The sequence below is a fragment of the Mytilus galloprovincialis genome, chromosome 5 (genome assembly GCF_965363235.1).
Source record: "Mytilus galloprovincialis chromosome 5, xbMytGall1.hap1.1, whole genome shotgun sequence".
NCBI classification, from domain to species: domain Eukaryota; kingdom Metazoa; phylum Mollusca; class Bivalvia; order Mytilida; family Mytilidae; genus Mytilus; species Mytilus galloprovincialis.
In genome coordinates, this window is record NC_134842.1 from 43,536,894 (window position 1) to 43,563,323 (window position 26,430).

The 26,430-nt window shown below is 31.8% G+C and overlaps 1 protein-coding gene across 4 annotated transcripts; it reads right to left on the minus strand.

Moving 5' to 3' along the window:
• LOC143075871 (coiled-coil domain-containing protein 74B-like) lies at positions 1-26,191 on the minus strand. 4 transcript variants are annotated; one of them, XM_076251455.1, is made up of 9 exons: positions 26,092-26,191; positions 17,028-17,204; positions 16,365-16,554; positions 15,573-15,701; positions 12,456-12,521; positions 10,003-10,141; positions 9,470-9,647; positions 9,017-9,174; positions 1-2,120 (listed from the first exon to the last, which is right to left on the minus strand). In XM_076251455.1, the coding sequence occupies exons 2-9, from the start codon at positions 17,160-17,162 to the stop codon at positions 1,982-1,984; spliced, it is 1,134 nt and encodes a 377-aa protein (XP_076107570.1). In that variant the 5' UTR covers positions 17,163-17,204; positions 26,092-26,191; the 3' UTR covers positions 1-1,981. The 4 variants fall into 4 exon arrangements, with proteins under 4 accessions (XP_076107570.1, XP_076107569.1, XP_076107571.1 ...); XM_076251454.1 differs by lacking the exon at positions 26,092-26,191 and adding an exon at positions 25,751-25,940; XM_076251456.1 differs by lacking the exon at positions 26,092-26,191 and adding an exon at positions 19,671-19,693.
• Between the last annotated feature and the right edge of the window lie 239 nt (positions 26,192-26,430).

Genomic DNA, 26,430 nt, shown 5'->3' on the forward strand with positions numbered 1-26,430 from the left:
TTCAACTAATTTTGTTTTTATTATTGTTCTAAAAGCCATTGAAAATAACAGTTAAACTTGTAAGTGTCAACTTTTCAAGCCTTCAAAGAAGGAGACTCATTTTTTTGGCAGAACCTATATTTTGGTGTCTAGTATTTTATTCAATAATTTAACAATTTCATATAATAGTAATGATCAACATACAATTAAATCTAATAACATTATTTTGTGTATGAATTCATTGTTTTGACAAATAAAACTTGTCATGTTTTACTGAAGATAGAATACATTTGTATTGAAATAATGGTGGAGATTGCTTTTCTTCCAGCTAGTCATCTAGGTAAATTTTCACATTTATAGAAATATTAATGAGAAGCTGCCAGTGATTGAAGAAAAGTTGACACTAAAGTTTAAATGAAAAAAATTAAGTACAAATATAAATGTACTATCATTAAAATATCTTTCTTTATAAACAGAATGACTTAGAAGTTTACACATAAAAATCACAGTTTTACTCCTTCACTTGTTTAAATTATGAAAAAAGACATTCATAGTTAATGAAACAGTAACAAACAAATAAACCAAATAAAAAGAATTTCCAAAAGAATTGTAAAGTTACAAATATTGAAACATAAAAAGTTCTGTAGTATAAAACTGTCAAGATATAACAGCAAGCAAAATAATAGTAATTTTAAAATTAAGAAAAGCATAAATTATTGAAAGATTGGAAAATAGGTCCATCTTCTGTATTAACTTCATTCTTACCAGTACATTGTACTGAGAAATGTATATTCTTAATAAATACTAGGAATATACATGTAGAAGTACAACAATTATTGTAGACAAAGGAAATTGACAATTTGATTTGTCTACATATTTAAGGCTAAAATTGCACTGATGAGTTGCTTGAGCTGTCAGAAAGCCCCCAAAAGACCTCATATTAGGCCATTATATGTCATGGCAAACATCATTGTGCAATAAGGTATCAGTTTCTTAATTTGAACAAACTTTAATAAATTGACAAGAGAAAAAATACCTTCTACAAAGAGTACTTGTGTCAAAACCATTTACTTTATTCAGAAACAATTTGTGTTTTTTTTTTAGTGATACACAGCCTAGGTTGTTTCTGGAATTAAGAATTCTTCTCATTTTGTTATGAGTTTGAGAATATAAAAAAAACCTATACATATATACATTCATTCAAATCATATAATAGAGAAAAGCTCCTGGAACACACTTGATGTGACCAACAAGGGATTTACAAAGTCTTGTAAAAATGTGAGAATGACATTTAATGAAGTGAATAAAATGCATTGACCTGGTGTATATAATCAGTACACTTATATACATGTACAGAACACATTACACACCTTTTCAATACAATAAATGCAAGTTCAAAGGTCATAGAAAGTTTTGATGACTTAAAAAAAAAATTCTGAGGAATTCACCACATCATTTGTACTGGACAGAGATAATACATATAAAAAATAATTTATAGACAGACTGACTTGTAAACAAAAATGAAAATATGATACCTTGTTAAATATTCAAAACAATGCAATTTTGTTTGGAAAAAAAGCCATGCATTTCAAGGACTTAAAATTAAATATACATCATTTACATAGAACAAACAAATAATAAAAAAAAGCAAAGTACCTTAAAAACAATTGTAGATAAAAGGAATGTGTCAAGGACGGAATGATAGATATCATAAAGGTATCACAAATGTTATCATTATCACAATTGCATCTTCTTTCTCTTTTTAATTGTAATAAGCCCTACCCTACTGTAAAATAAGATTATAATAAGCTAGTTTTTTGCTATATTTATAAATGTACCGTAGGTCATTTATGTAGCATAAATAATAATAGGACTTCATAAACAAAAAAATAAATGATAAATGAAGAACATGGAAGTCATACACTACACAATCACACACTTGCACACATTAACAGAATGGACACATGATAACACACAAACATTATCACAGTCTAAGAATGGTTTATGGTAACACCTCCTTTCGTGTTCTGGCTTTCTGTAGAATCTGTGTTCTCTTTCTCCTTTCGGCAGCTTTATTACCTATGGTTTGTTTTAGCGCTGGGAGGACGACAGAATCATGATTTATATAAGCTATATCTGGCCTGAAATTAAACAAATTTTAAAACTTTAGAATCTTTAACATGGCTTAATATTAAGTAGTTTAGTGGTTGTCATTGTTTCGTGTCTGACAAATTTGTTTTTCATGAACATAAATTAGGCTGTTAGTTTTTCCTATTCCATTTCACATTTTTTTATTTTGTATAACCAACTACTGTGGATTCATTTATTTTCGTGAGAATCAATTTTCGTGGATTGCTGAAAACTTGCACATTCGTGGATATTCGATTTCTTGGTTTTGCCAATCTCTGTATACAAAGCCTATCGAAAATATACTATCCTTGAAAATTTGAGTTCCAGGCCTTGAAGGCATAAAACTTTGCTCAGTGCTCGGAGCACAAAAATCATGCTCGAAACATGAAATCCAGCAATTTGATTGGTTGATTTTCGAGTCTGAGTACAAAAATCATGCTCAAAAGTTTTATGACCGTGAGGCCTGGTGACCTGTATCTATGAAACCCACAAAAATTGCATTGGTATCCAACGAATTATAAGGAATTCACAGTATAATATGGGTTTTTCTCATAGTTGAATGGAGTACATTGGCTGATAAATATTTATATCAACTTCCTTTGAACTCTGTTGACACTTTCACAGAAGAAAACCATAAAAATATAGAAATCATATTGACATAACAATTATCACAGATTCTTGAGTGGGGTTGCTATATATATACAACGTGTTATGATATTGTAATTATTATGTTTATTTATGTTGGCCTAATTTGTGTTGTATGGCCTGATAGTTGTTTACCAAATAATCTTATAACTGTGCAGTTTAGGAATCACTGGAACAATCACAGAATGATTGGAACTTTCTAGAATGATCCTTATAAAAGATGCGTAATTTAAACTTCTACGTTATTCCAGAAACTTCCGTTGTAACTTTCCAGGATTTTCCACAATGTTCCATTATAGAGTGTTCTAGAATTTTCCATGACAACACTATATATACAGACACTAAAGTTAAACTCTCATAATTAAACTTGGACATAGACATTGATAGACATTAGTATTCACAGCATTTGGATTGACACTTTTATTCTACAAACAACATCATACTGGATTGTGACATTAGTAGTGAACGTAATATTCAAATTGGATTCCAAAAGATTTCCGGATACAGATAAAGATAACAGATTGGACTCATATTTTGACAGTTAAGTTAACAGTAATATTTGTGTAATACCTTTTGTAAACTTTTGTATATTAAATATTGTTAAATTTTACTATTGGTTTGTGTCTTTTGTTGGCTACAATTTAAAGGCGATTTCTGGCCGTAACAGAAATTGGGGGCTCGTCCGGGATAAATAAAAGTAAAAGAACTTGAAATGAAGGAAAGATTGGAAATGGATAAAAAGGAAAAAGAAGATGAATTTAAATTAAAAGAACTTGAAATGAAGTTAAAAGAACTTGAAATGAAGGAAAGGTTAGAGATGGAGAAAATGAAAATTGAAATGGTCAAGGAAGAAAGCAACACTAAAGTCCAGTCGAAATCAGATTATTTTGATGCAGCAAAAAATATACGTTTGGTTCCGAAATTTTGTGAAAAAACAGTTGATAAATATTTTCCACAGTTTGAGAAAATTGCAAATAATTTGAAATGGCCGAAACCATATTGGACTACGATGCTGCAAAGTGTTTTTGAGGGTAAGGCCGCTGAAATTTATTCCGCACTTCCATCAGAAAAAAGTTCTGATTATGATATGGTAAAACAGGAGGTTTTGAAAGCTTATGAACTAGTACCAGAAGCATATAGACAGAAATTTAGATCTTATAAAAAGTTTGATTCACAAACATATGTGGAATTTGCTCGGGAAAAAGAAGATCTATTTGATAAATGGCTTACGTCAAAGAAAACAGATAACAATTTTGATAACCTAAGACAATTGATGTTATTAGAAGAGTTCAAACAATGTGTTCATTTAGACTTAAAAACACATTTAGACGACAAAACTGTTGAGTCAATACATGATGCAGCTGTTATTTCAGATAATTATACTCTTTCACATAAAAGAAGTTTCAAGAGTCAAAATGTTAATACTTCCAGTGGAAATTCCAAAAATCAAAGCACTGAGCGTACGGATAGTAAGCCTGTTCCACAGAATAAGAGTCAGTCCAGTTATAATATGTCTAGTCCAAAATTTGATACTTTTGAGAAGAAGTCACTGATTTGTGCTTATTGTAAGAAAAATGGTCACCTGATGGCTGATTGTTTTAGACTCCAGAAGAAGAATGAACGAGATAATAAGCCGAAGTCCAGTGCTTGTACGACACCTTATATTACCAGTACGTTGGAATGTCCTGCGAGTCAGGCTTTTAAGTCCAGTTTTTGTGATTACATGGAGGAATATAAACCCTTTATGTCTGATGGGTTTATTTCTATTGTTGATGATACCACTCTTCAGCCTATTAAGATTTTACGGGACACTGGAGCTTCTCAGTCTTTATTGTTAGAAGGTGTGTTGCCTTTGTCCGAGAAGACTTCTGTTGGTGCCTCCGTTTTGTTACAAGGTGTAGAGTTGGGTTGTATAGATGTTCCTCTCCATCGTATTTATCTGAAGTCAGATTTAATAACTGGACCAGTTGTTGTAGGTGTTCGTCCTAATCTCCCTGTTGAGGGTGTTACCTTATTGCTAGGAAATGATCTAGCTAGGAACAAAGTGGTTGCTGAACCAATTGTTACCAGTGAACCGGTGGTGGATGTTAAATCACCTGAAGATGATGCTGAATTGTATCCAGCTTGTGTTGTTACTAGGGCGATGGCTAGAAAACAACAAAATGAGAATTTGCAAGAAGACAAGTTTGATTACATGGACCTTTCTGACACTTTTATAGCTGATATTGAAGATCCTGGTAACTCAGAAAAGGCTATTATAAAACCCCCTAGTGTTAACAAAAATGTTATTATGCCATGGCCAGATGTAAACAGCCATTCATTAGACCGAAATAATTTACTCGAAGAACAACATAAAGACCCTGAGGTTCTTCAGCTCAACCAGCGGGCTCAAACACAGGAGGAAGCAGACAAAGTGGCCGAATGCTTTTACCATCAGGACGGCATTTTAATGAGGAAGTGGAGGCCTCCTGATGCTACCCCAGAGGAGGAATGGAGAGTGGTGTACCAAGTGGTGGTGCCTAAAGTTTATAGGCAAGAAATTATTGGTCTTGCCCATGACACCCCCTTGGCTGGACACTTAGGTATAAGGAAGACTTGCCTTAAGATCTTGCAGCACTTCTACTGGCCCAGACTTCGAAATGATGTCGCAGAATACTGCAAATCATGCCATATATGCCAGGTTGTTGGTAAGCCTAACCAGAAAATACCACCAGCACCACTTCTGCCTATTCCAGCATTTGACGAACCTTTCAGCAGAGTTCTAATTGACTGCGTTGGACCTTTACCAAAGACCAAAACTGGAAATGCGTATTTATTGACAATCATGTGTACATCTACCCGCTTTCCTGAAGCTATTCCGCTCAGAAATATCAAGACACCTACTATCGTCAAAGCTTTGATCAAATTTTTCACATTAGTAGGACTTCCTAAGTCTATACAGTCCGACCAGGGATCAAATTTCATGTCAGGTTTATTTCAGCAAGTCGTATACCAGTTAGGGATTGCTCAGTACAGATCAAGTGCTTATCATCCAGAATCTCAAGGTGCCTTAGAACGTTTTCATCAAACATTGAAGAACATGATTAGAACTTTTTGTCTTCAATTTGACAGAGACTGGGATGATGGAGTTCACTTTCTACTCTTTGCGGTTCGAGAGGCTGTTCAAGAATCCCTTGGATTTAGTCCCTTTGAGTTGGTATTTGGTCATACTGTAAGGGGACCGTTAAAATTGATTAAGGAAAAGTGGCTTACTGAACATACTGACTTGAATCTTTTAGACTATGTATCTAGATTTAAAGAAAAATTGTATACTGCTTGTCAAATTGCTCAGAAAAACTTAAAAAATGTACAGAACAAGATGAAAATATGGTATGATAAAGATGCCAGGGACAGAGTTTTTGAGCCTGGTGATAGCGTACTTGTATTTCTGCCTGTCCCTGGACATCCTTTACAGGCTAAATATTGTGGTCCTTATACAATAGAGAGTAAAATCAATGATTTGAATTATATTGTAAAAACTCCAGGTCGGCGTAAACAAAACAGAGTGTGTCATATTAATATGTTAAAACCATATTTTGAGCGTACTAATGAATGTGATAGTAAACCAGTTGCCACTTTAGGCATGGTTAAATTTGAGAACAATCATGACAAACCAGATGTAATTGAACCACCTTTTAGTTCTAAAACTATGGAAGAGACAGTTAGATTGAAAAATTCAGAAATTTTGTCAAATTTAGATTCAAAACTTGCACATCTGTCTTTTGATCGTAGAGAAGAAATAAAAGCTTTGGTATTTTCTTTTAAAAATCTTTTTCCAGATGTGCCAAACAAAACCACTGCCGTTTGTCATGATGTTGATGTAGGAGATGCTTCTCCAATTAAGCAACATCCTTACCGGCTCAATCCACTCAAACTTGAAGCTATGAGAAAAGAAATTAAATATATGCTTGACAATGATATTATTGAGCCGAGTAACAGTGAATGGAGCTCTCCTTGTCTCCTTGTGCCAAAACCAGATAAAACCTTTCGTTTCGTGACTGATTTCAGAAAAGTAAATTCAGTCTCAAAATCTGATTCCTATCCGATTCCAAGGATAGACGATTGTATTGACAACATTGGTCAAGCAAAATTTGTGAGCAAATTTGATTTGTTGAAAGGTTATTGGCAAGTTCCATTGACACAGAGAGCTCGTGAAATATCAGCTTTTGTTACACCAGATGGCTTATTTCAATATACTGTAATGCCGTTTGGCATGAAAAGTGCACCAGCTACATTTCAAAGAATGATCAATAATGTTATAAAAGATTTAAACTGTTGTTATGCTTATATTGATGATCTAATTGTATGTAGTGATAGCTGGGAACAGCATTTAACACATTTGTATGATACTTTTGATAGATTGTCACAATCAAATTTGACTGTTAATCTTGGTAAAAGTGAATTTTGTCAGGCCACTGTTGATTATTTAGGGCATACAGTTGGCCAAGGTCAAGTGAAACCTATTATGGCTAAAGTGGAAGCTATTTCCAAATTTCCTCCTCCTACAAATAGAAAACAACTTATGAGATATTTAGGCATGATTGGTTTTTACAGAAAATTTTGTTCAAATTTTGCAACTGTTGTTCAACCATTGACTCATCTTTTACGGAAAGATTCTAAATTTATCTGGAGTGAATATTGTCAAAATGCTTTTGAAAATAGCAAATCACTTCTAATTAATAGCCCAGTTCTGATTACTCCAGACTTTGAAAAACAATTTAAACTTGCCGTTGATGCAAGTGATGTAGGAATTGGAGCTGTTTTATATCAAGAGACAGATGATAATGTTGAGAAACCTATATCATATTTTTCTAAGAAATTAGATAAACATCAGAAAAATTATTCAACTATTGAAAAAGAGTGTTTTGCAATGTTGTCAGCACTTCAACATTTTGATGTATATTTGAATCCCACTGTATATCCTATTCTTGTTCGTACTGATCATAATCCTCTCACCTTCATACATAAAATGAGAAACAAAAATCAGAGGTTGACTAGATGGAGTTTATTGTTACAAGAATATGATGTAATTGTAAAACATATTAAGGGTAAAGATAATGTAATAGCAGATGCTTTATCTAGAGCTTATTAAATCACTTTGTATATATTATGCATTTTTGTTCATATTATTCATGATAAGTTTTTGTTACACTAAAACTTCTTTTAAGGGGGGAGGTGTTATGATATTGTAATTATTATGTTTATTTATGTTGGCCTAATTTGTGTTGTATGGCCTGATAGTTGTTTACCAAATAATCTTATAACTGTGCAGTTTAGGAATCACTGGAACAATCACAGAATGATTGGAACTTTCTAGAATGATCCTTATAAAAGATGCGTAATTTAAACTTCTACGTTATTCCAGAAACTTCCGTTGTAACTTTCCAGGATTTTCCACAATGTTCCATTATAGAGTGTTCTAGAATTTTCCATGACAACACTATATATACAGACACTAAAGTTAAACTCTCATAATTAAACTTGGACATAGACATTGATAGACATTAGTATTCACAGCATTTGGATTGACACTTTTATTCTACAAACAACATCATACTGGATTGTGACATTAGTAGTGAACGTAATATTCAAATTGGATTCCAAAAGATTTCCGGATACAGATAAAGATAACAGATTGGACTCATATTTTGACAGTTAAGTTAACAGTAATATTTGTGTAATACCTTTTGTAAACTTTTGTATATTAAATATTGTTAAATTTTACTATTGGTTTGTGTCTTTTGTTGGCTACAATTTAAAGGCGATTTCTGGCCGTAACAAACGTTCCCTGTTATACTTTTGGCAGAACAATGACGTTCTGTTGACTATTGATCCATGAATATATGTGTAAAGATGTGTAACTAGTTTTTATGCCCCACCTACGATAGTAGAGGGGCATTATGTTTTCTGGTCTGTGCGTCCGTCCGTTCGTTCGTCTATCTGTTCGTTCGTCCGTCTGTCCCGCTTCAGGTTAAAGTTTTTGGTCAAGGTAGTTTTTGATGAAGTTTAAGTCCAATCGACTTCAAACTTAGTACACATGTCCCCTATGATATGATCTTTCTAATTTTAATGCCAAATTAGAGTTTTTACCCCAATTTCACAGTCCACTGAACATGGAAAATGATAGTGCGAGTGGGGCATTCGTGTACTGAGGACACATTCTTGTTATGTATATTTTTTCAATATGTTTGCCTCTGACATGGTAATTTGTATTGATACTTACAATTTTCTGGACGGATTTTTAAGAGTTAATTTAGGTAGTGTTTTATCTTGTTCTTTGGCGTCGTCTTCAGCTATATAGGCCTTGGCAAGGAGATAGGCATCAGGTGTCCACTTGTGGGAATACAAAACATCCCTCAGATCTGACTTCAAAGAATCCAGCTGGAATATAAAATGTAAAGATACATTCATAACTAGATTTAAAGTCATAGAGTGATCAACACACTGTATAAACTCCCAGATTCCTCTTCTGGGTGTACTGTTGTCGAGACGCTGTCACACTACCCCATATATCTTAAGTTTCAATTAAGACAGAAAAAAAAACACAACTATGGTATAACTAACAAAATAGTTATTTGCGATTAATTAAGAAAGTTAACCTATTTCAATATCTTCCAGTTTGTCACATTATCTTAAAAATAGTTTGTAAGGATTAACAGGAGTTATCTGTCCTTACCTCATGTTTTTGTTGTTCATTTACATGTTGAAGATGTCGTATAACAGCTTCACACTCAGACAATGCTGGAGGACGCTGAGGATTATTGAAGAGAGTTATATTCCCTGAAGTTAATTGTTCAGCTAATGGTCCTCCACCTTGTGTCACCTGATATTGTAAAGTTTCTATCTTCTGTGACCTATAAAGAAAATTAAATTAGAAAAAAAAACAGTTGTTGGAGATATAAGAGCCAATGAGCCTGTAATAAACAACATCATACATATGTGTGGCGTAAAACAATATCATCTTCAATTTGAATCATTCTCTTTGCAGTGGATAGAAGACATATCTAACCAATGTGCGATCAGAAAACAAGATCTTATTTATTGAGACATTTTGACATATTTAGCCTGTGACCCAGCAGTATGTGAATTTTTCCTATCATCACCTCAATCTGAACTTTGATATTAGGCCATCTCTACTTTTTCAATTTTTTTAATTTCAGTATCCATGATATCAGAATATTTGTTTTAATGTAATGTACAGTTACTTACTGTTTCTTTTTAACATCCTCTGCTTGTTCTAATAAGTTAGTCAGATAAGTATTACGATTCCTTGCTTCTCTTAATGCATGCTTTAATTCTTTAATTTCTTCTTCTAAAAATATAATCTTTAACTCATCTACTCTTTCTTCTGTAAAACACAAAATATGTCTTGGTTAGATATTTAGTTTCTCTTTTTATTGAAGGTTTTCACTTCTTACCAATGATTCTTATTTTGAATCCTTTGCAAAAATTCATGCAAATTTATGTTTCCTAAGAAAGTCTTTTACAAAAAGTCAACCTTATGCTCCCTCATAATTTGTACTTTGCTTTTAGATAAATGTAGCAATTTAAGAAAAAAACAATATCCTTCTAAAAAACGATGATCTCTTGCAATTGCAAAATTTTATCTATCTTTATTTAATTACAATGAATTTATCATACAAAGGATTTTATTGTGAAAATGTGTGAGAAAGGCTCAATAAATACTGTAAATCCAGAAATTATTGCATGCATTTATTATTGCGATTTTTCAGTGTGGACAAAAATCACCATACCGATCAGGGGCGTAGCTACCCGGAGGCACGACAGCACGTGCATACACGTCGTTTTCACAAAAAAAAAAAAAAAAAAAAAAAGCAGAAGAGAGAGAGATGAGTTGGTCAATCGGAATCGGAGACTGTTGGTGTCTTTTCCGTCTATCCCGGCTATAAGTTTGACAACCTTGTTACAAGTGTTGATGAAGCTGTTCATTCAGAAAAAGTTTGTAGCTCCGAAGTTGCGTGCACATTGATTCGGCATGCAAAAAAAGAAATGGCAAAATAAAAATTATAAATTGAATGTTAAAGGAAACACCTATGTTGTCACTTTTTTTAATTGATGAAATAAATAACTTTATTAAATAACGACATTTGGTTTCAAAATAATTTTTTTTTTTTTGGAGATTATGACAAAATCGGAAGGTTACTTGTATCTTTTACAAGATTTTTACTTTTGAATTTGTAATACTCAGTCTAAGATATGTAGTTTTGGAGCACATTTTACAGTTCATCAGTTTGGAATGAGATGTACCAATCAGCATTAGAATTATCAGATCCCTTCGATATCGTTGAAAATATGCCGAGGCGATGTGGTTGACAGACTACCGGAGCCAATCACCCTGCAACAACGCCAAAACAGTATTGGAAAGTCTCATTATTTTTTGCGTTCATAGATCATATGATAAGGCAACTGGAAAGTGGAGTCGCGTCAAGTTATCAGAAAATCGCTTCTTTGTGCTGTATCTGCTTCATCATGTTGTAGGAAATAATCACAAACGAACAAATCTCAATACTGTCTGAAACATACGAAACTGACCTAGCATGTAATTTTGACGAATTCAATTGGGAGGTCGGTCGATGCCGAACACGTACGCTGGTTTATAACATCTCGCGAGTGCTACCATGACATGATGGCCCTGAGATCTATCAGTCACGGTACTACGTATGTAATTGAAAACAAATGTACGATCAACAATGAACAACGAAAGTTACATAGCTTTACTGCATATTCATCGGGATTTCAGTGTGAATGTTGACAAAAGTAATAGAGAAGTTTGTTTCTGCCCAGACCCGAATAGCAGATTTTGGACAATTTTGAGTAAATTTTGTATCACAAATATGTGTTGTTTATGTATTACTATATTCAGAAGATTTATTAATAGTTTTACATTCATAAATTTTTATCTACATATAGCTCCTCTTTTAACCGTCCTATGACCGAAACCCGAAAAAAAAAAAAATCTTCTGCATAATAGGGTCCCAAAAATTTTTCGCCTCGCTCCGCTCGGATGTAGTTGCCTCCACATCGTTCCTTTTAAGCTACGCCCCTGCCGATGTATGTTTCGGATATCAAAATGCAAGTTCATATTATTGCGATACTCACGCAGTCGCATTATTCCCATATAAAATAAAAACCTCACAATAATTTCTGAATTTTTGCTGAATAGGATGAAAAGGGAATGATATGATTTACTGTGGATAAGAGATATATTTGAGAAATAATGTGGATTCGTTATTATTTATGGGATTCCAATCTTTGTTGATTGCATTGGTACAGGTGAACCAGGAAATTAAATATCCATGAATATACAAGTTTTCCTTACTCCATAAAAATGGGTAACAACAAAAATAAAAGTAACCTATTGGGTACGCTTAAAACCAAAAGTTATGAAAGACAAAAATTCTAAATCTTCATAAACAAAAATGGACTAAGTAAAACAGCAAAACCATCTAAAGTTAACTTTGCAAGAGGGAATTGCAATCTTAGCCTAAATACAAAAAAAGATAAATTATGTATAGGAAATTTACAGACAAAATATATTATTTCAAAAGTCAAATTATCTTAGCACTATCTACTGGGTTCCTTGAATTTTTGACACTGTGTGCTATATACATGTGCATATAAGGAACAGTAAACAATCTTACCCCGAGATCGTCCAGCAGAGCTAGTTATTTCTATAGTTTGTGAGATCAGAGAATTTGAAGAATATTCTGAAAATCAAATAATTAGTTGTTTAAAATGAAATTACAACAGTTAGCTAGAAGATTAGTCCACATTTTACTAATATTTTCTCAAAATTTTGCTTCAACAAACATGTTATGTTAAAAATATCAAAATAGCCAAAAATATATTTTTTTTAAACACTAATCCCCAAAAACTGTTTTAATACTATTTTGAAAGAAAATCATTTTACAATAGATTTATTGACTAAAACTTGTTTCTTATGAATTTCTCATGTGACAACAGTAGTTTTTGTCATCATTTTGTTAAATAAATAATTTTTGCTGCAAAATTCAAATTACTGAATTACAACCACTAGAAAAAAAGTTGTATTAGTCTCTCAATATCTTACAGTGTACATGTGGAATAATCTTTATGCAAAGTTAGAAAAAAGTTAAAATAATCAATAAACAAATTAAAACAACAGAAAACACTAATGTGGAAAATAGGCTGATATATTTTTCTGAATAAAATAAACAATGTTAAGTAAATCATTCTTCTTTTAAAAGTTTGAATTATCAAAGTATCTCAGACTTTCCACAAAACTGTTAGATTAGATTACAAAAAAATGTCAAGGCAGTCATGTTAAAGTTAAACAATTAAAAATTGTGTTACAGTCAAAAGGTATTTGTTTCATGTTTTTGTGGGGAGTTATTTTAAACAGCTGATCAGTTTGCAAATGTTTAAAAGTCTCAGAAAATGTAGGTAAAATTGAGAATGGAAATGGGGAATGTGTCAAAGAGACAACAACCCGACCATAGAGCAGACAACAGCAGAAGGTCACCAAACAGGTCTTCAACGCAGCAAAAAATTCCTGCACCGGGAGGTAACCTAAATTACTTTCATAAGTGTTTTCAAGTAATATTTGTGCAAATTTTACTGATCATAAAGTATATAACATATTTATTACAAAACAAAAATCTGATATTGTATTGGCTAGTTTTATTGTTGGATGAACCTACAGTACCACTATAAAACAATAATCATTTGATAATCTTTTGCAGGGAAAACTGGCGGTCCTATTCATTTTAAATCAGAGTTCAGGTCAAATGCATCATGCCATGAGAAGGGTTCCATCTTAAAACCTGACAGTGTAGTCTAATGACCTCCTTAAATGGATTTATTATAAAAAATGGCCTCTGTGACTCCAATTTCCAAGTACTGAGACAACTTCATACCCATTTTAAACATGTTAAAAGTGGTATGTTTATAAAAATGCATTGATTTAGAACACTCACAGTTAATTTATGTGTGAATTGCTTTAGACTTACAAAATGTACAGATTGTTATACAATACATTAGATATATAAAAAAAGTAGAATTAAACCAAACCCAAATAAATAAATAAGTTAGATAGTAAAATGTAAATGATTTTGTAGACCAACTCCAATTAGCAAGGCTCAATTTTTCATAAGATCAGAATTATTTTTCAGAATTTCTCATAGGAATTTGCAACTCCAAATACAACAATCAGTTTAGTATGCAGTGTTCCAGCTAGGATTTGAAAATAGAGGGGCGCGTTTTTAAAAAGGGCACTTTAGCGCGCGTTCTCACTGAAAAAAATCAAATACTTAATATTACCACATAAAGACATTTTTCTTGATGCATGGTGGGTCTAAGATGAATTTGCAACGCGATGCGCTGCGTTGTTTTGTAGAATTATTTTTATTACACTTGTGAAATGAATTGTGCATGTCAGTTTAAAAACTTTACATAAATCTGCAATACAGTCAGGAACAATACTTAACATTTTCTCTGAAGGCCAGCCTGGATCCAAAAGTTTTTTCAAGGGCCCTGTAGAATTTTTTTAGGCCTTACCAGGCACATACATATGATCACATATTAATAGTCTTGAATGTTCTTATTATGATGGAAATAATAAAGGAATTAAATTAATAAACATGAGTTTTTCAGAATTAAAATCCATTTAACCATGTATTTTCAGACTGGTGAACTTTATATATATATTTTGTAATATTATTGAAAAAAAACCCAAAAAAAACAGACCCCCTTTCCATACCCCTAGATGTAAATTATTTTAATAAAAAAAAGTTATCAGTTTCACCTCAAGAAATTATTATAATTTTTCATGAATAAATCTTAGCAGTTGTAATCAAAATGATTTCCAAAATGAAATTCCTACTGTCTATAAATAACAATGAAATGTAACTGTTTCCTGTTAATACGGGGTTTCCCGAATTTTCCCGCCAAAAAGCACATGGCTTTCAACAATTGTAAACAAAGCATTCAATTTGTGATCATGGATTACAGTTTTAATTAATTTAATTTGGATATAGATATTCAACTTAAGGTACAGTCAACCAATGTTTTTACTTTCTTCTGGATTAAAACTAGTTTGAAAGATCAGTTTAAAAAATAAAAACATCAAAACAAAAACGATCTGAATTGTGAATATTCAGTGACCCATAAACTTTTTGAACTCTGCTACGGAGGTCAAAGTTACATCATGTTTCATGCATTTTGCGTGTTGACCTATTGGAATGATTCTTTTTAAATGACATAATAAATAACAAATACAATAGAAATGAACACCGTTCACATTTATTTTATAAATTATATTTTGCATCGTCAGGTGTTTAAATAATCAATTCATTTAACTTCGATGTTTGGTGCTTCAGGGTAAAGGGATTAGACAGGGTAGTAAATTTCACCTGATTAACTAATTGACTCTAATATGAAATAGGTGATTATAATCAGGTAACAAGTGTCAACAATTTTAATCTGTTGTCTTAATGAACTCAACAAAATGGCGACGATATGAGGAAAAAAGATTGTTTTTTAAACTTTTTTTTCAGAGGGGCGCAGGGGCGCTTAAAAAAGGCAGAGGGGCGCAAAATTTCGGGGGCGGGGCGCGGCGCCCCTCCATTTCATGCTAGCTGGAACACTGGTATGGTTCTACCAACAGCCATACAACTCTTATATTTTACTGCTATAAATAGCTAATTAAAGTTGGCTGACAGCTGTTATAATACAAATATTAAAAACATAAAATTTCAAAAATTCTTCAGAGAGTTATCTACCTTTATCCATACCAGCACCACCTCGTGAACGAGATTCTTCTTTCCGACTTTTATGACTATTAGTACTAGCACTTCGTTTTTCTGACTGTTGTTGATTCTTTTGACTCATTATAATCTTAAACTGGAGATCTGAAATAAGAAGGAGGACATCAATTTGGTGACATTTTTTTCTGCAAAATTATTTTTGTAATGCATTATATTGATATCAATTTGAAAATAAAATAATAAAGGGCCATAATTCTAATGATGTATTTATTAGACTTCACCCTTCACTTTTGAGTCCACTAAGCCAGAAGGTCATTTTTGAAATTTTTATTGGATTCTGTTGTTACAAGCTCAAGAGCAATTATACATACCAATGCTGTAGGACTTGTGGTTAAGTATGAAGACTGATTTATGTAATTGAAGTAAATATTTTCAAGGTCTGTATTTCCTATAAATGTCAATGCTGTTGGAGCATGTGATTAAACAATAATATTCAATTTCATACAGAAATACTTCATCAGTGAAAGTGGCAACTATGTTGCTGTTTCCTCAATGTTTCTCCAAATGCAAAACATTAGTCTTTTTTTCTGATAAGTGTTCAAATTATTGCAGAAAGATGCAGGAAATTTATCAAAAGTGCTATGAAATCTTGTAGTTCTGAGAGAATCTAATAAAAATGTAATTATACTAATAATTTCACAAATAGTTGGCCTTTCTCTTACTCTTCTTCCACCCCTATATTATACTTCCAAACAAGATGGCTGAAAATAATCCTTACCATCTGTACAAAATTATATGTCATTATACCTTTGTTTTCCTTTTTCAGTGCTTCTATTTCCTCATGTAAACACCTAAGGACTTCCTGATGTTGTTGTTTAAGGAACCCAATACTCCTCTCTAGATGATGGATTCGTTGAGTCGGATTCATCTCTGTTACGTCTTTATCCTCTTCACTTTCTTCATCCTTCTTTCCATCCACATTTGGATTGTGTTTGTCCTTTTTTTACAAAAATAAAAATAATGATCACTGTGTTTTAAAACAGTTGTGCACACTCTACAGTAGATTAAATATTCATAGATACTTTTTTATCAACCATATTTGCAGAGATTTATTTCAAATGTTTTGTTGATGGTTTTCAGTTACAACAAGTTACTTATATATACAGTGTGTACACCTCATTGTGTATCATTCTCAATCATTTCACATCCCCTTATTCATATATCATCTGTATACATATTATCAAATTTTGGATGTAACATGTCTTAATTCTGATTGGCTGATAGAATTTTGCAATGGAATTTAGAATTAAATTCTAAGGAATGATTGCAATATTTTGTTCTGTCTATTAGAAGTAACATAACATGCATAAACTGCTTTGACTTTATTTAGTTTGCACCACAATTTTTCATGTTATTTTTTCTTAGACAGAAAAATATTACAGTCATTCCTTAAATATATATATCACATACCTTGACAAACGGTTTTGGATAGCGTCCTCTGTCCAGTGTGTTGATGCGTGACCACTGCGGTAGATTACTGAGTGGTGGCAACTGGTTCATGGATAGATCAGCTATCTTTTCCTGTACAACTCCTTGCTTGATCATACTACACAGTCTGTCATGGTTGTTTCTTCAGTAATTAGCAATCTACAAATATTATATATAAAAACATTTTACACATTTTGGACCTGATTTCCATATTGACCTTTCTGTGAATTCAATTTTCATGGATTTCGTGAAACAGTGAAACCACAAATTTAAATGATCAACGAATTGCAAATTTGCTAGGATTAAATGCAGACATTCAAAAAACCAAGAAATCAAATATCCATGAAAATGCAAGTGTTCCTCAATCCAGGTAAATTGGTACCCACGAAAATAAATGAATCCAGTTTTCATTTTCTTCTTCAGGTTAGGGGCAACTATGTTGGTAGCCGTCTAGATAGGCTATCTGGAAGTTTCAGCCAATGCTTACTGTTTAAACACCAACACATTTAGAGCTTCATTGAGTTCATTCAACATATTAAATAATTCAGCATGTATTTTCTCTAAAAAATTATACACAAATATTTTTTTACGAAATTATCTGAAAAAAAGACATTTTTACCAGTCAATTCATCATTTGTACATTTTGTACATTGTTCATGTAGTTTAAAAAATGTTTTACAAATTTGAATTCATGCAAAGATTTCCCGTATTTTCTGTATATTTATAATAAAAACACTCACTTGCTGGCTATTCAGAAAATAGCAAGTTCATTGTCCCAGCACCCCCCCTCCCCCCCCCCAACACAGACTATTTCCCTGCATTTTTTTTAAGTAAATATTTTGTGTCTCTGGGGACAATGTTCCAGTTAATAAATGGAACTTATTTTATGGATATATCGGCCATCATCTAGTATTAAACCAGGCGAACAATCCAATAACTTATTATACATGATATCATGTATACAGGTACTCACAGTACTTGAAAGATATTCATATTATATCAAAAGTAAACTTACAGTAGAAATAAATAGTTAATTGAACAATAACACACCTGCATGGTGCTCCATGTGATTCTCCTCCTTAAAATATCCTGTATTTACAATATATCCCAGTAACAAGTGATCATTTAACATGTTTAAAGTGCTCAACCATTATAAAATTCCTAATATTTACATAGAAGAATAAGGTGAGATTTTACAGGTGGATCTTCCTGTCAATTAATCAATAATTAATTGAAGTTTTCATCAATTATTACTTGTTTACTATTCTCTGTAGGATGCAAGCCATCAAACTTCCTACGGCTGGTTAACCACAGTGAAAAGTAAGGTGATAATATTGGTTTGTATCAAAAGCCAAATCACATTAAATTATCTCCTACATGGACAAGTGTAATTAGACTATAACCATAATTATTATGAAATAATTCTAATAAACAATTAATTGAAACAATACTGTGCATTGTAACAATATACATGTATATTTAGTAGAGGATAAGATACAGATTAATAAATTAGGCTTTTTCATATTGTCCCTGATTTCATCCAGAGATCCCGATATCAGCCTGAAATGTACATTAATGATTTTCTAGTGGAATCCTGCTCTGAGGGACTGACCATTTTTGGCCATGTAGACCCAGTTGTTAATCATTTAACTTTTAATTGATACCAAATATGGTGGAAACTTATACTAAAAGCTAATACAGTTGTGTATACATATTACTGAGAACTGAAACATCACATTTGATTTGCATGAATTGTAATTATATAATGTCTAATGACTTTCATGTGAACATATATTAACTGTATTGTTCTTATTATCTAACTTGTTTTACTATACATTTAGTCTACATATTTATTGCATAAAGACCATAGAAAAATCTTTAAAATTCTGTGGTTAGTTATGAAATTGAAAACAATCAGATTATACCATCTACTTTTGGAATTACAATAATGTTCATGATATAGAAAATTCTTGTACCATGTCAAGGGAGATAAATCCGTTCTTTAAACACCTGCACCAAGACAATCAGCTATTAACATATCACACAATTCTCTTTAAAAGTCCACATGAAAAATATATTAATATAAATAGGATTAACATGTTTAACTATCAGAGAAGTTCAAATAATATAATATTTACCTTAACAAACTAAAGAGACACACTTGATTTAAATCTGTTTGAAATTTTAGGGATTTTTATTCAGGTACATGTACATAATTTTGTACATGTGCATTTGTACAAACCATAAAAGACAATAATCTTTCATATCTTTGAGTAAATCATTGCAATATCTGGCTTAACATTACAAGATTTTATTTTATTTTTTTATAAATGACACAATTTTCATTCCTGTCTTTGAGTAAATTATTGTATTCCTTTTTTATATAATAGATATAGCAAGATGTGGTGTGAGTGCCAATGAGACAACTCTCCATCCAAATAACAATTTAAAAAAAGTAAACCATTATAGGTCAATCATTTTAATTGATATTACATATATTTAGAGTAAAAGACATGTACATGTATATATATAGTTTATAAAATATTACTACTTGGTCTCACACCCCTGAATAAGGTTAGTATATTCAATCATTCAACATGTTCAAATTCAAATCAGTCATATTACCAAATGCAAAATTTTCTATATACACTTTCAGCCAATAATACAGCAAAATTCTGTAAAGAACAAAATTGGTACATGATTACTTTATTATTAAAATAATTTTTAATATTAGGCTGTTAAGTAGGTAAGGTTAAGTAGTTAAACTTTAAGTACTGGGTTGAATTCAATATCGTAGCAGCTACGTAGATTTTGACTATTGAACGTGTAGCTATAGACTAGTTGCTACATAGATATTGATAGCAGCTATGTAGCCGCTAGTCAAGATATTGAACTCAACCCTTGTAGAGTTTTCAAGATTTTTTTTATAGCAAAAATTAGACAATCGATCATAAATGTCTTGAGAACCCTTGAACCAAATTATCTGACCGATTTATTTTCTAACTCTATGATTGTCTTGAGAACCCTTGAACCAAATTATCTGACCAATTTATTTTCTAATTCTATGATCATGATTGTCTTGAGAACCCTTGAACCAAATTATCTGACCAATCTATTTTCTAATTCTATGATTGATTGATGTCTAACACCACTTTCCCCTTTTTGTGCTGTTTCTTCTTGGCAGTCTAGTTTTAATTGGTGGAGGAAGCAAGAGTACTTTTAGAGAACAACCAGCCTTCATGTAGGAAAACGGACAACCCTAGACTATTAAAATTGGGGCCAGTGGACCTGACCTATGCAGGATTTCAACTTACAATTACAGTGTTGACTGTCTATTGAATATAGTAGTTTGACTAGTATAGACCCCTCAGCCACCGAGACCACTTAATTCTAGGAAGACAAAAAAGTGCCCTATATTATCATATATAGTTTACATGCATAAGGTCGATTTCTACCCGTCGCAGCTCATATATTAGCATGATAAGTACTGTGGATTCAATGACATGAATTATTAATACAGGTAATTATTGCGGGTAAAAAAATGTATCAATTTTAGTGGATCAAAGAAACAAAGTATTTTTGAGGATTTATATATTTGATTTTATGATTACGAATACGAGCCAGGACTGTGAGTCTTGAAGTTAGTATTGAAAAATTATACTTTGTTGAACATTTAAATTTGCATTACACCTGAAATTTACAAATTTGGTATCCCATTCATAAATCCATCCACAGTACAATGTATATAGGCTACCATACTAAGTGGACAACATAGTGAAACTTGGCTTTTTTTCAACAACAAAAAATATCTGTGAAAGTTAATTAAAAAAGATTTCATTTACTGTTATCAAAGATGTTTTTCCTTTATCTTTTTATTTTACATAATTAGTTTGTTGTCAGTGCTTCTGATATTCATTATTTGTCCATCTGGGAAATATAAATAAACACAATTTTTACCCTTGAACTTCCACGACCAATGAAACCATAAATAATTCACTGCAGTACAAAGTACTAAATTAATACACACAGTCTGTGTCATGTATTTTAACAGTGCTTGATGATATTATGATATGTCACTGATCAACAAGTCATTAATAGAACTAATGATTCAATTGGCTAACAGCCAGTGTTAATTAATTTTAACAAAAATATCTTTGTTTGAAGAAACTTAAATTTAAACCTCTTACCCTCCATATTTCATGATATATAACCCTGATGTCTGGTAAAATAGATTCAAATTTTTTAAACAGATTTATTTTTTAGTAATTTTATTATTTCCATCTATCATTAAAATTGAGAATGGACATGATGGAAATGGGGAATATGTCAAAGAGACAACAACCCAACCAAAATGCAGACAACAGCCAAAGGTCACCAATGGTTCTTCAACGCAGTGAGACAATCCCACACCTGGAGGTGGTTCTCAGCTAGCCCCTAAATAAAATTGTTTATCTTTATATATATATATCTGTCATCAGTCATGTTTATAGAAGATTTCTAATATTTATTCAATCTGCACATTGTTTTGCATAGATCTATAAGAACTAAACTAATTTCTCCATGGCAAGGTGAGGGGTAGGGCTTGTCGCCAACAAACTAGTTTAACCCAGCTACATTCTGTTAGCGTCTGTCCCAAGTCAGGAGCCTGTAACTCAGTGTTTGTTATTTTTTGTTGTACCGGTATATCATAATTTGTTAAAAAATTTATTGCTATGTACATAAATTAGGCCATTAGTATTCTAGTTTGAAATGTTTTACATTTGTCATTTCAGGGCTTTTTATCATGTTTATAGCAAACTTTGTTGTTTGGGTTTTGGTCATTGTTGAAGAACAAACAGTGACCTAATGCAGTGTATCCTAAACTCTGCCTTACCTACAAAATGTCAGACAAAAAAGTCATTCGGTCAGACACAGAAATTTTCAGATCTTTTAGATGAAATGTCAAATTTCTATTTTTGGTCCAACCAACCCTACTTAACACAGTTTGACACAGACTGCTTATGTTGTAACATTCTATGTCATTTGGTTTCTGATGGAGAGTTGTCTCATTGGCAGTTATACCACATCTTCTAATTTTTATAATGTTTGCAATTAGAACATGTAGAAAGTGGATGGCACATTTTCAGTAAAGTTTTGTACAATATGATATAAATGTAGATCACCTTAAAAATTCAGATTGAATATTAAATCATTATGTGTCCCTCTTTGTTAATTGGATTTAGAGAATAAAGTACATTGCCATTGTATCTATCTATTCAAAAAGTATTGATGTGTCATATGACACAGTATGTAAAACTCAAGGCAATTCATACTGAATTTTATATAAATGAAAAATATACAGTTTTTGCAAAAGTCTATTTGTTAACTTTTTAACATAGATGTTAATCAAGGAAAACAATGCCCTCAGTTATACCATGAGTAGACAAATTTTCAAAAGTGAATTAGGGATATATATATTTAACTTTTGTAATTTAAGGGGCTCACGGGTCTAAATCATTTTTTTTTATTTAATATAGGATTTCACTATATTACCATGATTACTACGAAATTAAAAAAGAACTAAATTACAGATATCACTTTAATTTTACAATTATTTAGTTTACATTGTATGTACAGCTTATTTGAAAACAACAACAAAAAATATAGGTCTCTGATGAGTTAAAAAAGATATTTCCATAGTCCATTTGCCAATTCTCATAATTGACCCTGAAATTAGAGACCATTTTAATAGTTGTCTCCCTTATGGGGGACATTAATTTTTATTAAAAATTGAGAGCTAACAAATAGAGCAAATTTACCTGTGCGTAATGTGAGTAATCTTTAAGGTTTTGAAATCTTTTAATTATATAAATTTGTATTTTAGCTAAATACTTACGACATCAGAAATTATATTTTATGAGAAATTAGTTTAACCGCCGATACATCATTTTCAAATCATCATACTTTGCATTGGCAATATTGGAACCAGTCTAAGATTGACAAAGGGAAGTAATTTGTTTAAAAAGTGTGTAATAACAGAATCAAATCAGTAGTTGGCAAATTGACTATTTTAATGCCAAAAAATGGCATTTTTGCACCACATGGAGATAATTTGGAGCTTTTTCAATAATATCTACATGTTAAGTCACCTGGGGCCCACACGAAATGATTTTTTGGAATGATTTTTGTACCATATATATGATAAAGTAAGAATTACTAAAGGTAATAAATAAAATTTGTAATGAAAAATAAATGTTTAATATTTTCTGAAAATCTTATATCCGTGAGCCTCCTTAAAGTAAAAATAATATAGACACTGCGAGTCTTTGAGACAAAGGTTTCTTTTTTTCACAGGATATTGCAAATTGTTCTTTACCAATGAAATTACAGCTTAAGACTTCCTAGTACTTGTAGTTTATATTTACCTCTGAATTTGATGTGTACATTAATTGTAGGGTTTTAAAACATTTTAATTTTTTAAAAGATACTCTTGCAATCTTGTACATCTGTAGTTTTAAACTACATGAACTAGCTGTAAGAACAAAAACTCAGTATATCATGACTAACAGTGAGTTTGGTCATGTTGATTGATCTGCAATTATCTGTAGAATCATAACTTTGGAAAATAAGATATTATTGGCAAAAATCGTGTTCCTTTTTAATTTTGTATTCTATATTCTATATATCCAACAATGACATTTATATAGCAACATTCAAAAGCAAAAGCCTAAAAGGAGAATACACTTATTAAGTTAATATAAGCCTGGCTTCAGACATAAGAACAAATCAATATCAGATGCATTAAGGTCTAAAGACAAAAGTGGTCTGGATGAATATGCCCAGATCTACATTGTACTGTATATATATATGTTCCCGACCACATGAGTATTTGGACCGTACTCATATGGTCATGACTGTATGCGTATACTCATATAGTCAGACCATATATATATGATACTCATATGGTCGGACCATATGCATTATACATGTATGAGTTATACTTGTATGGTTATTAACCGGCCGTACCATATGAGTAATTTGACCATATAGGTATTTTTTTCAAATATGCGTTACTGATGTTTCAATAATACAATGAACGTTATCCAAAAAAAACCAATGATGGTTACAATATATATATGACAATGTATTTATTTAAAGACTACGATAAAATTAAATATTGATGCCAAAGTTAATTTTCATCGCTTATTACATTCTTGCATGTATAGGATTATGGTGACAAATTTACTTCCACACGGTAAGATAACTTTTTTCGCATTTGCACGTCATGGTTGTGCACGATCCTTTTCAGTTACACCTTTTGGTTGCTAGTGAAAAGATAGCCTTCTTTGCAGCTGCGTGCAGTGATGCCGAGGTTTTGCGTTATTCCGATGTGTCTACAGTGTTTATGAAGCTCCAGATTTCAAATATCGTAATATGACTACAGTACATCATATTCACAAAACAACTTAAATGAAATATGTTCCTTGCTAGTGACCATCACAGGTGACCAGGTGACTTCTTGTGTAACAGTTTATTGAGAAATTTTTTAAAGTTATCTTTTCAAGTTGTCATATTGCTATTCACCATGTTCACTCATAATAACAAATCGGTAATGGACAACGGTATAAAAGGTGTTTATTATAGTTTTTACTATATAGGTAGTGACTGTGTGAAACTTCCTATTTTTATTCAGTTAATCTCTTTATTATAATATATAATGACCTATATGATAGCGTATTTTTAAGTAACGGTCATACCATATGAAGAGTTAAGAAGTATTCAAAGAAAACTGTAACAGAGTGTTAATTACCCAGACACTCGTACAGTCGGACCATACATGTATGGTTGGACCATATGCGTAAATACCCATATGGTCATGACCATACGTGTATGGTCCAAATACTCATATGGTCTGGAACATATATATTCCAAATCAATATTCTTTTTCCTTATTCATGTATGCTCTGTATGCCACTTGTGGGCTCTTAATTGGAAATAAAATATGTTCTGTTCTGTTCTGTATATATATATACTTACAATATTATAAAAGGGGTCTCACAAAATAGCAACAAGATCCGTCAATTTACATTTTTTGTTTTGTATGTAGTGATTCTAAATCTGGTGAAAATTTAATCTTTTCAAAACAGCAAATTTTCAACTGTACTACATGTGAAGTAACTTTTACTAGATATTTTAATAGTTTTTAAACTTTATATTGCTAAAATTGATTCTTGTTACTGATTTTTCTTCTTGTCAATTATTTTTGTCTTCTAGTTGCTTCTTAGTGATAATTAGTGAGACTGTTATAAAATACCTAACAAAAGACATGCACCTTCGGACAATGAATAATTGTGATTTCTAATTAATGTATCATGATTAATATCCATACATGTACAAAATTTTTGTAATATGTAGAACAAGCTTTAGAAAACATCATCATGGTCACAAAAGATGCAAAAGAAATAAAACAATTGTAATAAAAACAGACAAAACAAAATATGGCAAACTGCAATTCTTGTGATGTTATGAGTATTCATAACAGGTACATTAAGTTTGAAGCATGATCACTACCACATACTGTGAAACAAAGTTCCAGTATCCTATTTTTTCTCCATTTACCCTGTCCCCTCTAAAAATGTCTAACCAACAATAAACAGCAGAGTTCAACAATTATGAGATTGTTTTTAATCCCTTATATCTATAATAACAAATCTGATAGAACTCACCCAAAACATAAACAAAACAAGTCAATATTTGTTTTCAATCCATTTTCAGCCCGCAGAACACATTTTTGAAAATATATCGTCTACAAATCAAAGTTAGAAGGATGTGCACAAACGATTTAAAACAGTAAAACAGCGATCACCAACTTCCATCAAATTCACACAATGGCATGTGGCTTTTCATATGCAAATAATGTACGACAGGTACGCCGTATCTATAGAAAATATTTGACCTCGAAAGTGTTTCCGGTTTTACATTTCTGGCCATTCACGATAGTTATCGGCCTTAAAAAACCTGTTGCTTAATACAAAACGTCATTTTGGGATGGGGGATAGTGTCATACTTGGCAATTATCAGGAATTCATCTCTTAAACTGGTCTTTAAAGTGATGCTGAAGAGGAAAACTGGTTGCTAGCCAAATGATAATCAGGGGAGACAATTTCTGTAAGAATCTAGATGACGACCGATTATTTTTAACATAATGCACTACAACGGACGTTTACTGTTTACTTAGTCATAAATTATCTCCCATGTAGATACATTTCAATGTTTGGCACGTCTCTGCGATGATGTTTCTGATTATTACTTAAAAAGAAAACTTTCTTATTATGAACATTAGTTGTAATAAAGCAATAATTGTCATATGATAAATTAGCAACAGTACCATGAGTACTAGCTGGTA

Bases quoted from the DNA above. Each gene is read 5' to 3' on its own strand.
- LOC143075871 (XM_076251455.1), bottom strand. From the start codon at position 17,162: ATGATCAAGCAAGGAGTTGTACAGGAAAAGATAGCTGATCTATCCATG. The intron at 16,555-17,027 runs GTATGTGATATA...TTGTAAAAAAAG, and splicing joins ATCCAAAACCGTTTGTCAAG to GACAAACACAATCCAAATGT. The intron at 9,648-10,002 runs GTAAGTAACTGT...TTTTCTTTATAG, and splicing joins GAGGATGTTAAAAAGAAACA to GTCACAGAAGATAGAAACTT.